The 12,849-nt window shown below is 41.8% G+C and overlaps 1 protein-coding gene across 1 annotated transcript; it reads left to right on the top strand.

The window, feature by feature from the left end:
* Nucleotides 1-491: 491 nt before the first annotated feature.
* On the top strand, nt 492-11,031 carry SLC35A5 (solute carrier family 35, member A5). Its single transcript, XM_010152600.1, has 6 exons — nt 492-621; nt 1,433-1,531; nt 3,163-3,296; nt 7,555-7,622; nt 8,947-9,742; nt 10,917-11,031. The coding sequence occupies exons 1-6, from the start codon at nt 492-494 to the stop codon at nt 10,983-10,985; spliced, it is 1,296 nt and encodes a 431-aa protein (XP_010150902.1). The 3' UTR covers nt 10,986-11,031.
* Nucleotides 11,032-12,849: the final 1,818 nt, after the last annotated feature.

The raw sequence follows: 12,849 nt of genomic DNA, 5'->3' as shown, positions 1-12,849 counted from the left end.
AGCACTGGAGACGGAAACACGGGTACAGCTCTGCCTCCAGTGCTCCATATTCCTCCCCTGCCTCCTGGGCATAAGCCGGTGCTGAGTAAGCCCCGGGTCACCCCTGAGATGCTGCCCTTCTGCCATAGCTGTTAAACTTCCGTGCTGGAATTAGGAACGAGAACGCTTTCTAAAAACATTAAAGTGTGTCATTTGTTTAATTGTTTTAGCTAATCAGTATGCCATAGAGACACTCTTCTGACAAATGGGCCTCTCTGTGCCACCTTCTAGGTCAGTGTGTGTACGCTTGCTATCCCTCTTTGCTGGTCCTCATAGCATATCATATCATAAAAGAGAGAACTCTATAATGAAATCACAGCTTGTGACGTAAACATCTGTATAAGACAGCATAAAGCACTAAAATACATTTCACTTGTTTAACCTGTTTCTGGAAGGACTATCTATAGCGTATTTTTATGTTGTTGTCCAAAGGACGTTGACAAGACAGCAGAATGGAGACCAAGTGCTGTAGGCGATTTGTGCTTTGCTCCAAGACAACCATCTATACCTTTCTGCTCGGAGGGGTGTTTATTGCGTTGGGCTCGAGTCGAATCCTCCTGATGAAGTATTCTGCCAATGAAGGTGCTGTTGGGCAATAAACATAATGTACCTCAAATAAGACGGAGTTGATGTTTGGGGTGAAATGGATACCTAAAAGCCTAATTCCCCACCTGCAGGGTTCTTAGCGTAAACATTTTATTATATAAGTGGTGACGTGTTTCTTTCCTGGATAATTTCTGTATAGTCAGTGGTTAAAGTGGTAACTTGGCTTGCAAGGTGTATGATCGGTGGGGAGATTCACCCGTAAAAGATGAGGCAGTGAATTACTTTATAGCTGATTTTCAAAGACTGAATTGTTGCGTAAGCACTATTGGTGGTACATGTTTTGACTGAAATATTTGCCTTGCAACAGACTTAGGAGAAACGTGGTATCTTAGCGGGCGTGCTCTAACTGACTGGTATTGCTACTTCCTCTTTTGCCAAGCATTAGCAAAATACACTAACAAAGAAAGGTATAGTCTTAGAAGAAGGTTGTGTTGTCCTGGAAGCTATTTTTTGTGAAAAAGGGGAAAAAAATAGCATATTGCTGTTTGGGGAAAACATTCCCTTTTTTTTAATTTTTTTAAACAGTGTTCAAAATGTTCTTGAGTTCTTCCAAAAAGTTTTGCTGTAAACTGGTAACAAATGAGGAAAGATTGCAACCCAGAAATGGGGCTGTTCAGGGGGTTGTATATCACAGAAATTAGGATACTTATAATGCAAGTGCTGACTCTGTATTTATGGAAAGTGGCTAAAATTCTGATGGGAGGGGTTGGAATAGTCTCTTGCTCTAATTTTGAATGCAGGAGACAGAAGTTGATTGTGTATTCTCTATGATTACTGAATCCCACAGATAACAAATATGATTACCTTCCTACAACAGTGAACATATGTTCTGAAGTAGTAAAACTGGTCCTGTGTGTGGTGTTGGCACTATGGGTTAAGAAAAAAGGTGAGTACCTTAAAATAACTAAAATATGTTGACTTTCCAGGGTTTGCTGTACTTTAAATCACTTTCTGTGGTTTTTTGTTTGTTTGTTTTGTTTTTAATGATAGATTCACATGTAGTAGTGTGGGGTGGGTCCTGCTAGTAAGGTTCACTGTATTGTGTCTTCCATGCAGAGCTATAACAAAACTTCACTTCTATAACTCTGCTTTGTGTTGTAAATTCAGGTGTTCTTGCGTTGCGTGTATGGTAGCTGAAATGGGGACAGGTAGGTTGAAATAGAGAGTGTGATGAAGATGTAGTCTTAACATTTTCCGAATCTTGCCACAGTGTCATGGGGGGATAATAGAAGCCACCTCACTGCAAAGTCATGACTAAACAGAAGCTTATAAATTGCACCAAATTAGGCACTGATCTTTATGTTCTGTTGTTCTCACCACCTTTATTTAAAAGCCCCACCACCGTCCCCAGAAGGGGCTCTGTGTGTGCGTAGTGGTATTTGAGTCGGTAGCTGTGTTGTGAAGGCAGAGTGTGGGGCTGCTGTTGAGGAAGAGCAGCGTCAGGCTTCACTAGCTACTGGGTTGTATTGCAGGCTGTTTTCCTTTTTTCTTTCTTGGCTTTTGTGTCCTGATGTAAGAATGATGAGAGGTTAACTTCATAACATTTCAAAATGGTAGAGAGCAGATGTTTAATTGGGAAGAGGGTGTCAGGCACTGGACACTCAGGTTAAACTGAAGTGCTAGTTTTGTCCCCTCTCCCAGGTAACAGTCATGACTGGCACACTGGTGAAATATTTTCCTCCACCATTTAGTACAGACATACCTAAGATAGTAAATATATTCAGTCAGTGTTTGCCATCGCTGGCTGCTGTTGACTACGTTTTTTGGTTTTCTTCCCTTCCTCCCTGCCCCCTCCCCTCTTTTCTCTTTTTCTCCCAGATGTCTTTTGCTGCCCTAATGTGTCAGTGGTTCAAAGGGGATTAAATAACATCGTGTGGTCTTAAATCTGTGCTAACAATGTACTTTTGTTATCAAGTCTAGAGTAGTCTAAGGTTTATCACAGTTTTCCTCCTAAAGCGTGTGTCCTGATTACCTAAGTAAATGCCATTCTTTGTGCCTTCTTCCTGTATGTTCTCTTTTTGCCTGGATCATGTGCTGTGCGCTACAGATACCGAGTTCTGATTTATTTTGTATTCCTGAGGTTACTGGCTGCCTTTGGGGTGCTGTATGAACAGATCCACTGTCTGTGTCACTGTTTTAGTTCTAGATTTGACTGGTGATCATCAGAACATCATACCCTGTGATGATATAGCTATTGTGTAGGGACTTTAGGGTGCTTTTTGACCCTCAAAGATCATTGAATTTTTGCTGTCAGTAGACAAATACTCTGTTGAGGCTAAAAGTTGCCTTGATGTTTTCTCTGCTGAAGCAAGGAGGTGAATGTCCATGGGCATGGGATTGCTGGTTAAGCTGTGTGTTCTGCCCTGGATCTGTCCTCTGTGTCGCCAGAGGGCTGTGATACCTTAGTTTTTTCAGTCCAGTGGTGTTCCTGAAAACAGCACATTGGTACCTATCCTATTATGTGGGAATGGGCTTTTGAACAAGGAAGATGTGTTAATAAATTTTTTTTCCTTTCAGATGGTTGTTTGGGTCATCCCTTTGAATGTCTTTCGTGGAAGAATTTTTGGAATTCCATGAAATGGTCAATTCCTGCCTTTCTTTACTTTCTGGATAACTTGATTGTCTTCTACGTACTGTCCTACCTCCAGCCAGTAAGTATGCATACACTGAATAAAGTATCTTCCAATGCCTTTGGGGTGGGTACCGTTGCCCTTAGACTATCTACAGTTGTCTCACTGGCAAGGCAAGGCTTGCAGGTAAAAGAATGACCTGTTACCTGACCAGCCAGACCTTCCTATTCTCTTGATGTAGCAAATGAGTGGTTTAGGCTGCTTTAAAAAAAAAATCACCATCAGAGATATTAGAAAAAAACATGATTTTAATATGAATTTGTGAAAAATGCGACTTAACAGAATTTGATGGCCAGGTTCAGTCTATCACTTCTTTAACAAAAGGAAAATCAAAATAGAATTAGGTTAGGTTGATTTACACAGGCATTGGGGGGGATTGGTTTACATGGGTTCAGGGAAATAGAGTCAGAATCGGGTTGGTGAAATTTATGTAGCAGTTGGGGAAAGAAGATGAGAGAGACCCTCCTGCTGAGTGATGAGGTGCAGAGTGGATCCCCTTGCTTTCTAAACTCCTTCTCGTAGAGGAGTGTAGGTACAGCTGAATCCACTCCTAGTCCTGGACTTAGTGAACAGTTTATGTCTGAAGGGACTCATGCAGGGGTCTCAGTGTGGTGATTTAACATGATTTTGTGTAACTTAACAAAGTCTTTAAAGTCAAATTGCATGTGTGCACACACAGAGGGGGGTATGTATATGAAGGTATACTTCTTAAAATTTCCCCTTGAGTTCAGTGAAATATTCATGTTGGATACCTTTGCATCTCTCAATGGGTGAGGTTGAGCCTCAAGGAGTGGGGGGTTTCAGCTCAGGTCCCATCCTCGGTTTTCGGTGACAGTCCTCGGATTTCACAGACTTGAGAGTTGGCGAGCTCTGAGTGGCATCCCACTCTGAAGGAGATGCTGGTCGCAGCCCACTGCTGTCCAGGGGAGCTCAGAGCGCTTTACCTAGGACCACTCTTTACCGGGTCGTGAGGGGATTGACTTTAGGCATCAGTAAATTCCCATTCTGGAAACAGTCCGGGTTGGCAATTCCTGGAATTCGCAGGATTTCGGTAACACTGGTACTGATCTACCTGAGTTATGAAATGTTCCAGGGCTGTCAGGGGATGATTAAGTTATTCCCACTCTTGTTCCCCACCTTGGCCAGGCAACCGAATTCCTGGTACAGTCAGTGCCGTTCCCCACCTTAGCTACGCAGGAGTGCTTGGTACAGTCAGGGGACGCTTAACTGCCAGGCTCATTGCACAAAGGCCGAGGCTTGGTGGGAATTCCTATTGGAGTGATCCAGGAGCTGGGGTGGGGGAAATGCTCCACCACACTTGCCCACTGGTCAGTGCCGAACAGCTCTCGGTAGAGGGGTTTCTGTGTATTCTCTCCACCTGAAGTGATTTAGAAATAGGCTGCTGAATTGCTCACATGCTAGGCAGGTTTTTGGTGCTTTCCCTCTTGTTTCTTGAAATCTGTATTTCTCTTTCAATGCATTTGCTCATCTTGCTGGCATCTGAGCCATGCTTTTCTGTGTGGCTTCTACTGCTTTGTGTGTGTGACTTCACAGGGTGACTTGGCTTTCTTTCCTCATTGGCTCCAGAGAAAAGCGAGTAAATGTCGTCCCACAAAGGGAGTGTGATAGGAACTGAGGAGGGGTGGAAGAAAACTGACTCTCTAATTTTTGCATTTGTTTATTACTTAAGTATAAGCACAAAATTTAATTGTTACTTTCTTCTAGCTACATTCAGCCTTTTGGATGAATCTGCATATGCTCAGGGAATAGTGCAGGTTTTGTGCTTGCTTTTTGTGCTAGGATACTTTTGTTTCAGAATCTATGTTAAAATTAGATGGAAACAGATGGTTGGTGCTTGCTACAAAATACTGTGGCTGCCCCTGTTTGACATAAAAAATAAATATAAATGTTTCTGTTCCTTCTTTTTCCGAATTTCTCTTTAAAATACTGTCCTTTTGGGCATACAGTTCTGTCAGGGACAGGCCAGAATCTAGAATAGGACCTAGAATAGGCTAGAAAAATCTAATTAAAATCAAGAGTCGGATGCCTTAAAATAGCATGCACGGGTGCTTGGTTCTGTGGGTTGTTACATGGGGTTTTTTTGGCATTTGTTTTTGGGGTTTGGTGGTTTTTCTTTAGGGAGGAAATTCAGCTATAATGTTTGCAGTAGCAAAGCCTGATGTTTAGGTTACCTAAACACTATTGCTTTCTTAAGCCATTTGATTCGGCTCAATTAAAGTCATCTTTTGTAATATGCACAGCTTTTATATTTTACACACACACCCCACGCATACCTTCTCTCTTTCCTCTCAGAACATGTGCTCTAAGATTCCTCTTTTTTAGAGCTCTTGGCATTTAATACCTTTTAACCAGATATATTTGATGAGGATTAGCATACATTGTGGCAGCATCACGAAGTATTAAGAGGTAACTAAATACCTGTAAGACAGAACACCTTGACAGTGTACGAGACTGTGAAAGTGAAAAGGTGGAGGCAAGATGCTTGAAAGAAGGCAGCCATACCTGACTGAACATGGCTTCATGTGACTTCAAAAACGAAGTAGGTATGGGGCTAAGTAGTACCTGGGTGAGCAGCTGCCTGAGGTATAGAGTTGCTTTGGTGAGATTTTTTTGCTTGAAGCTTCAGCTACAACTATGTATGCTCTTTAAGTGACTAACATTTCCTAGCGATAAGACTTGCTTTGTTTGTGACATTTAAGTTAATGGCATGGTGATCTTTGGTAAATTTGCATTCCTTTTCATGTAGGACAGAGGTCCCTTGAGGCCTCAGAGAACAAAGCAACTCAAAATTAATTCCTTGTAACTATCCTGCTATAGATTTTGATCAGATTATGTTCCCAGAGATGTTGGATGGGGGCTTTGAATGTGAAGCAAAAGCAGACTGTACATGGAACACTTGTACATTTTGCATCAAGCCTCTTTTATTGGGATTGGTTTCTGCTAGTTCCACATACACTTGTTTACTCAGTATTTTTCTCCTTCAACAATGTTCACCTGACGTGAGTATTAAATGGTAATGTTGCCTAGCAGAAAATTAAGCTGTGGTTTCTTAGGCAGGTGTCTTAGGTGTCAGTCTTCAGCTTACTTGAGACCCTGCGGTTTCATGGTATTTATTGTTCAGCAGATAGTGTGTCGGAATAGTGTGGGACTAAGGTAATGGGGAAAGGGCCTGTGCTTTTCCCTGGCAAATGAAAAAGGCTCTGCTATTGCAGAAATGGGAATGTAGAAATGCAGATGAGAAAGTTCAGGATAAAGTTTGTGTTTTGGACTTCTGAATCCATATATGGTTTTGTATAAAATTGTCTAAAAAAAGTGGTCCCAGTCTGGGGCTGAATTGGAGGACAGAGTTCAGATGCCTAGATTTTTGTACGTGTACTGACTACATAGGGCAGTCCTGAATAAAACACAATGTGGGGAATTCCCCCACCCCCCAGAAAGAACCTTTTTCCCCCCACTGCTGCTGGTAAATTCTGATCTTTAATGGTAACTGCAGTGCCTAAAAGAGCCTCTTCTTGGCCCAGTGTTCCAGTATAGTCTCTAATACAGAGACGAAAAAGACCATCCTTGCCACAAGGAATTTGCAGCTTGGGATCATGGCCATGGATTGGGGCGCAGTCATTATTATACTACTATTCCCAAATTAGGCAGGAGCTTGAGAGCTGTCTTCAGTTGTGCTTTGAAACAGTACAGTTGCAGCCTTGAAAATTCAAGCTGAGCATTTCCTTACCTTTGATAAATGATCTAGCAAATGCACTTGACATGCAAGAAGTTTATTTTCTGCAAGCGCCTTGTCCAAAACTGGGATTTCAAGAATGCTGAAAGTGGGCACTGCAGCCAGAAGCAGCCTCACCTTTCCTTATTCTTACTTTTTATTTTGGAGCAACTTCCTTTGTGCTGACAGCTGTTTTTGTAGCTGACTGGTCAGCCTGGCTGGGGAAGTGACCTGACAGAAAACTAAACCGTTTTCTTTTTTGTTAAGTAAGTTTTCCACTGGATTGGTTTCCTCACATCTTTCAGTACAGCTTTCCCCTCTACAGTAGAACTCACACTCTGTGGTTTGCCTGAGATTTTGAAATGGGACTTGAATGTCATTATAGGGGTGTGCTATTCTACCACTTGGGTAAGGAAAAGCAGTCCAGTATGGGGATGAAGCTTCTACTCTGGCACCTTGCAGGAAGGTGAATATTTGAAGTGAGTGGGCTTTTGTTTTCCACACGATGTCTGGAGTATAACTTTGTTCCTCCTCTTCTTTTTCTAGGCAATGGCTGTACTCTTCTCAAATTTTGTCATTATAACAACAGCTCTTCTCTTCAGGATGGTGCTAAAGTAAGTAGCGTTTACTAAAGTAAATGAAATTTTACATCTTTCCAGCCTTGATGAAGAAGTTCAAGCTGCATTCTTTCTGTTTGTCTGATGGGAACAGTAATTCTGTTTTTGTGTGGTTATGCCAACTTGGGGAGATGGCTTTGTTTTCTACATTGGAAGGTGTAGGAAGTAATAGCTTATTAGGAATCCCTACATATCTCTCCACAATTGATCAACTGTAATAGAAAACAATTGAAATCGTGATTCCGTAGTTGTTGGATGGTCAGAATTAAGGTTTAGGTACTTTCATTTTACATTAAATCTCATATTTCATGATTAGCAGTACTTCTTTCCCATCTGTTGTAAATCTTAATTGAATGTAAATGTAATCTAACAAGCAGGGATGAGATGTGTAAGAGTGAAAGGTCGAGGTGACTGGTAATATTGTGCCAGTCCTGATGTGTTTCTGGTCAACTGCACAGTATGTTTCAAAAAGTAATTTTATGTCCCTTCTTCATTATTCATGTGACAAAAGCCAGACTCTCTGTCCTGTGCGTTCCACTTCACCTGACAGGATGTGATTTAGATTCAGAAAAGGCTGATGGGGAAATGGATAGTAACTTCACACTCTACTCACAAAGTCACTTATGTTGAACATGGAGCCAAGATGCCTTTTTTACAGATTTTAATATACCAAAAGAGTGTCTGATAGTCTGATTTGAAATGCTTTTTCTCAGTTGTTTAGTTTTATGTCTCTTGTGATGTCACAGTTTACTTAAGCTTCTAAATTTCTAATTTTCCCCATTATAAACAGGCTTTGCTTGAGTGAAAAAAGTAGTATAAATAGTTCTAACAGTCTTTGAAATATTACGTTCATAGATTTATATGATGTATCATCATAAATTACTAGAAAAGGGCACAAAATCATGGAAGAAAAGTGGAATATAACAGAAGTTTACCAAAGAAAGAGGGTAATCATGTGAATGATTATGATATCTTTTTATCCGACCTGTGTTCCCATGGAGACAACGGTTGCTTTTAAGTTGTCAGGCAGTCAGTATCTAGAGCTAACATGATCTTGAAATACTTTCCTCAACACATATCTCCAGAATACTCTGTGTTGTATTCCTGTGATTGCCAGGCTGGCCACTCCTTGCCACAGAAAGCATGATGCATTTTGGCGTTTTATTTCAATTCTGAAAAGCCAAGATTTTTATTTGCGCCTGTCTCTGTCTCCTTATCTGCCACGTTATGTCTTTTGTGTGTTTTGTGGCGTTTGTACTCTTGTCATTTAATTTGTGCCACTGTGTTTCTAAAGTTGGTGGCTTTTTTTGTCTACTCCTAGGCGAAAACTCTCTTGGGTACAATGGGCATCTCTGGTGATTTTATTCCTCTCCATCGTTGCCCTGACGCTAGGGACTGGAAGCCACCAGCAAAGCTTGGCTGCACATGGATTCCATCACAGCATCTTCTTTAGTCCATCTAACCACTGCCTTCTCTCTGCCGGACCTGAGGAAGCATGCCTGGAAAAGGGCGACTGCGCAGCACCGAGTTTCCTTCCCAGCTTCCGGTGGAATGTCACCAGTACCATGGCAGGAGCACTGAAGCCTCTCCGCCTCAGCCTGGGCCATCTGCTTATTCTAGTGCAGTGTTTCATTTCTGCCCTGGCCAACATCTACAACGAAAAGATCTTGAAAGATGGGGATCAGCTTGCGGAAAGCATCTTCACGCAGAACAGCAAACTCTATGCCTTTGGGGTGCTCTTCAATGGGCTTATGCTGGGGCTGCAGACTAAAGACCGGAGGCAGATAGGGAATTGTGGCTTCTTTTATGGGCACAACGTCTTCTCGGTGGCTCTCATATTTGTCACGGCTTTCTTGGGGCTGTCGGTAGCCTTCATCTTGAAATTCCGAGACAATATGTTCCACGTTATGACTGCTCAGATCACCACTGTCATCATCACTGCCGTCTCTTTCATCATCTTTGACTTCAGGCCTTCTCTAGAGTTCTTTTTGGAAGCTCCAGTAGTGCTTCTCTCCATATTCATCTATAATGCCAGTAAACCAAGAGGCCTGGAATATGCCACTCTGCGGGAAAGGGGCAAACTTGTCAAAGGAGATGCGTGGGAGAGGTCAAGCGGGGTAAGGCTTTTCAGTACTTGTCTCCTCTGCTTTCTCTTTTGTTTCACCTCCATCTATGCTGTGGAATGTTTGTAAGATGAATTTTGCATGTGACTACACTCATCCCTCAACTCAAACACTAAAACTCTTCAGAATTTCTTAAAATCTTTTCAATTGAATGGGCATTGCTCTGCATCTTCCGCTTTTTCAATTCACGAAGCCTAGGCAAGCATTGCTTTCCTGCTGTGTGACTACTCCGGTGGGCAACTTTAGCTTTGTACAAATCCTCTCTTGAAACCTTTGTAACCAAAATATTTTGCTGGCCCTGGGCATCCACAAACTGGAAGTGATGCCTGGGAAATAATTAGACTTAAGTAGTACTGATAAATCTGTGTAGCTGAGCCCACATCATGAAGAAGTTAATATATTTGATGCTAAGATTCTTCCTGCCTTAACAGTCAAAAGATAATCTTTTGAAGACGAAAAGTTAATGTTTAAATACCGAGTTGTAACACATTTTTTCCTTAGGAAACATTTCCTCCAGGCCCGTTAGTGTTTTGTGTCCTAATCTGAGTAGTAATCTAGTTAACTGGAACGTGGCAGAGAGGGTTTGCTGAGCAGTTGAGCTGAGCAGTCAGCCTGAGGGGGAAGGGTTAACCTCTGTGCACCTTCAGTGTCTGCAGACTGCGCTGTCATAGGCGCTGCAGCCAGCAGAGACTGCTGTCTCCATTTAGTCCTCAGAAACACGAAACTTGAAACTCGGAAGAGATGTTTTCCAGAAATTCCACGTGGTGCCTGTTTAGGTTCTTGTTTAACAAGCAGTAAATAACAAGGTCATACATTTTTGGTGTACCAGGCATTATCTGTTTTAGCACTGACAATTTCACAGCTGTAGTAAAAACAAATAGCAGTGGGTGAGCGGACATCCTGATGAAGGATTTGGCCTCAAGCTGTTTTAGGGAGAGGGTCACTAAAAAGTGTTAAAGATACAGGGGATGGTTTTTATGAGCATGTATAACCTAGAGCAAGATACTCTTCCACACAGGTAAGAGGTTTAAATTACAGGGTCTTAATTTTGTGTAAGTGATGCCTTCAAAATAAACTTTACTCTTATTCTTTTTTTTTTTTTTTTAATTTTGGTATTAATAACAAGGTGACTTTTGCTCACATTGTTCTCTTCTTCTGGTTCCTGTAGGACGGAGAAGAATTTGAGAGATTGAACAAGCCAAGCAGTGACATGGATACAGATGAAGATTCCCTCTAGCATGAGGCTGGCTCAGAGGAGTGCTATTACTCAGAGAGAGAGAATGTTAATGTTTTATTAACGTGGAGAAGGGTCATTTTTCTCCGCTTGCAGAACGATTGAGACTATTTTGGGGCTGGATAAGGAAAACATTCAAGCCATATATATGGAGAGTTATGTTCCCTCTTTCTGTCCATGTAAATCAGTAGCTCAAAATCTGCTGAAAGAAACAAAATTTGCAACTGATGCGAACAAGGAGAGGCTTGGATCCTGGACTCAGTGGTCTGGGTGACACGTGCTGCATTGTGGGAAGCGGTCCTGGACTCCAGCCAGGTGTCCTTCACTGCTTTGGTTGACTGTCCAGAGTCACTGCAACTTCCTGTATGAATTACTTGGTTAGCAAAGCAGAGAGAAAACGCTTTACAGAAGTGATTGATAAACGTTTTTGCTGCAACTTCCAATGTACAAATGGTCCAGTAAGTTTTCTTTTCAGGACATAAGGTGTTGCTAATAACCTTATAAATAATGAGGCATATTGACTGTTTTATTGTATTTTGGCAATTGATTGACATATCCCTGGCTGAGTAAAAGAACTCTGGACCAACCTCATCGAACTTTCACTTGAGAATGTATAATTAATAATTTGAGTTAAGGGTATGTTGATCCTTCAAACGGGCAGATCTCTAGAGTGTGATTTGAGTTTGAATGGTGTTAATTCTGTCTTCATTCCTGTTTTTACATCAGTGTAACTGTACCGACTCCTGTGGAGTCCATCCTTTCTGATTTTCTCTGATGTCACTGAGAGCAGAATGGATTTCGGTGACCTCAGCCACTAGTTCTCCTCACATTTTCAGTGTGAGACTGTTGCGTGCCTGTCTCCCAGTGTCTGGGGAAATGGAAATCTGGAATGCCTTTGTAGCAGATTGTGAATTTTACATGCAACTTATGTGGCCTAACTTTGGAGGAGCTTGAATAAAACAAAAGTGTGTTACACAGTATGAATGCATCCGAGGGGCTGCTTTTTTGCGTTTAGAAAGGCTACGTGCAGAGGCTGTTTGCACTGAGGCCACTCTGAAAACAAATATTACTCGGCTACAGTGATGCCCTTCAACATCTGGAGCACTGAGCAGGAAGGTGCAGGTGGTGGTATCGTTTGGTGTTGCTCCACCCTGCCAGGCTGATAAGGTCTTGCATTCATTTTGTAAAGAGAGAAGTCATTCTGCAGAGGGCCAGGCACAGTGACCTCAGAATCACTGTCGAGGCGTCTGCTTTTGAGTGAGATGAAAAAAAGGTTCCAAATAATTCAGAGAATTTTAAACGGGGGAAGGGCATAGGCATGCAGATAAGAGATTCTTGGTATGTTCCTAAATCCTCTTCTCTCAGAACAGTGGAAACGATGTTGGTTTATAATTTCCTCCCTTCAAAAATGCATCTTTCATAGCTGAAAGATACTCTCAAAAGAATTCTTGCGAAGATAAGCAATGAGTTCAGTGTCAAAGCCTCATACCGCTGTGTGTAGTAATCAGTTAGTGATGCATTTCTCGGCGGACAGAAGACAGGCCTGCCTTTGTTCCCTGCTGCCGTCCTGTTTCTGTGTAACAGCTTACTTATGCATACTGTACTGATGGCTCGTTGCTATATTAATTAACGTACTGCCTGTCATTGATCCATCCAGGGTCAGCCTGTTTGCATACGTGGGCAATGACCGTGTAGTTATAAAGTATGAATCTAAAATTATTATTTGCATTTCTTGCCTTTTTTTTTTTTTTTCCCCTTGGGAGCATTAACTTTTTCTAGCATATATTAAGAGTCACTGTGCAAAGTGAAGTTACTATTGTGGTTGAACATTTTTTTACAGCTCATCTCATTGTGCTTCTATAGCGGG

The sequence above is a fragment of the Eurypyga helias genome, unplaced genomic scaffold (genome assembly GCF_000690775.1).
Source record: "Eurypyga helias isolate BGI_N326 unplaced genomic scaffold, ASM69077v1 scaffold13040, whole genome shotgun sequence".
In the NCBI taxonomy this organism is placed as follows: domain Eukaryota; kingdom Metazoa; phylum Chordata; class Aves; order Eurypygiformes; family Eurypygidae; genus Eurypyga; species Eurypyga helias.
The sequence above is the reverse complement of the archived record's forward strand: the minus strand, read 5'-3'. Positions and strand labels throughout refer to the sequence as shown.

Coding starts and splice junctions, on each gene's coding strand:
- SLC35A5 (XM_010152600.1), top strand. CDS start 492: ATGGAGACCAAGTGCTGTAGGCGATTTGTGCTTTGCTCCAAGACAACC. Junction 7,623..8,946: donor CTCTTCAGGATGGTGCTAAA/GTAAGTAGCGTT, acceptor GTCTACTCCTAG/GCGAAAACTCTCTTGGGTAC. Junction 9,743..10,916: donor CGTGGGAGAGGTCAAGCGGG/GTAAGGCTTTTC, acceptor TGGTTCCTGTAG/GACGGAGAAGAATTTGAGAG.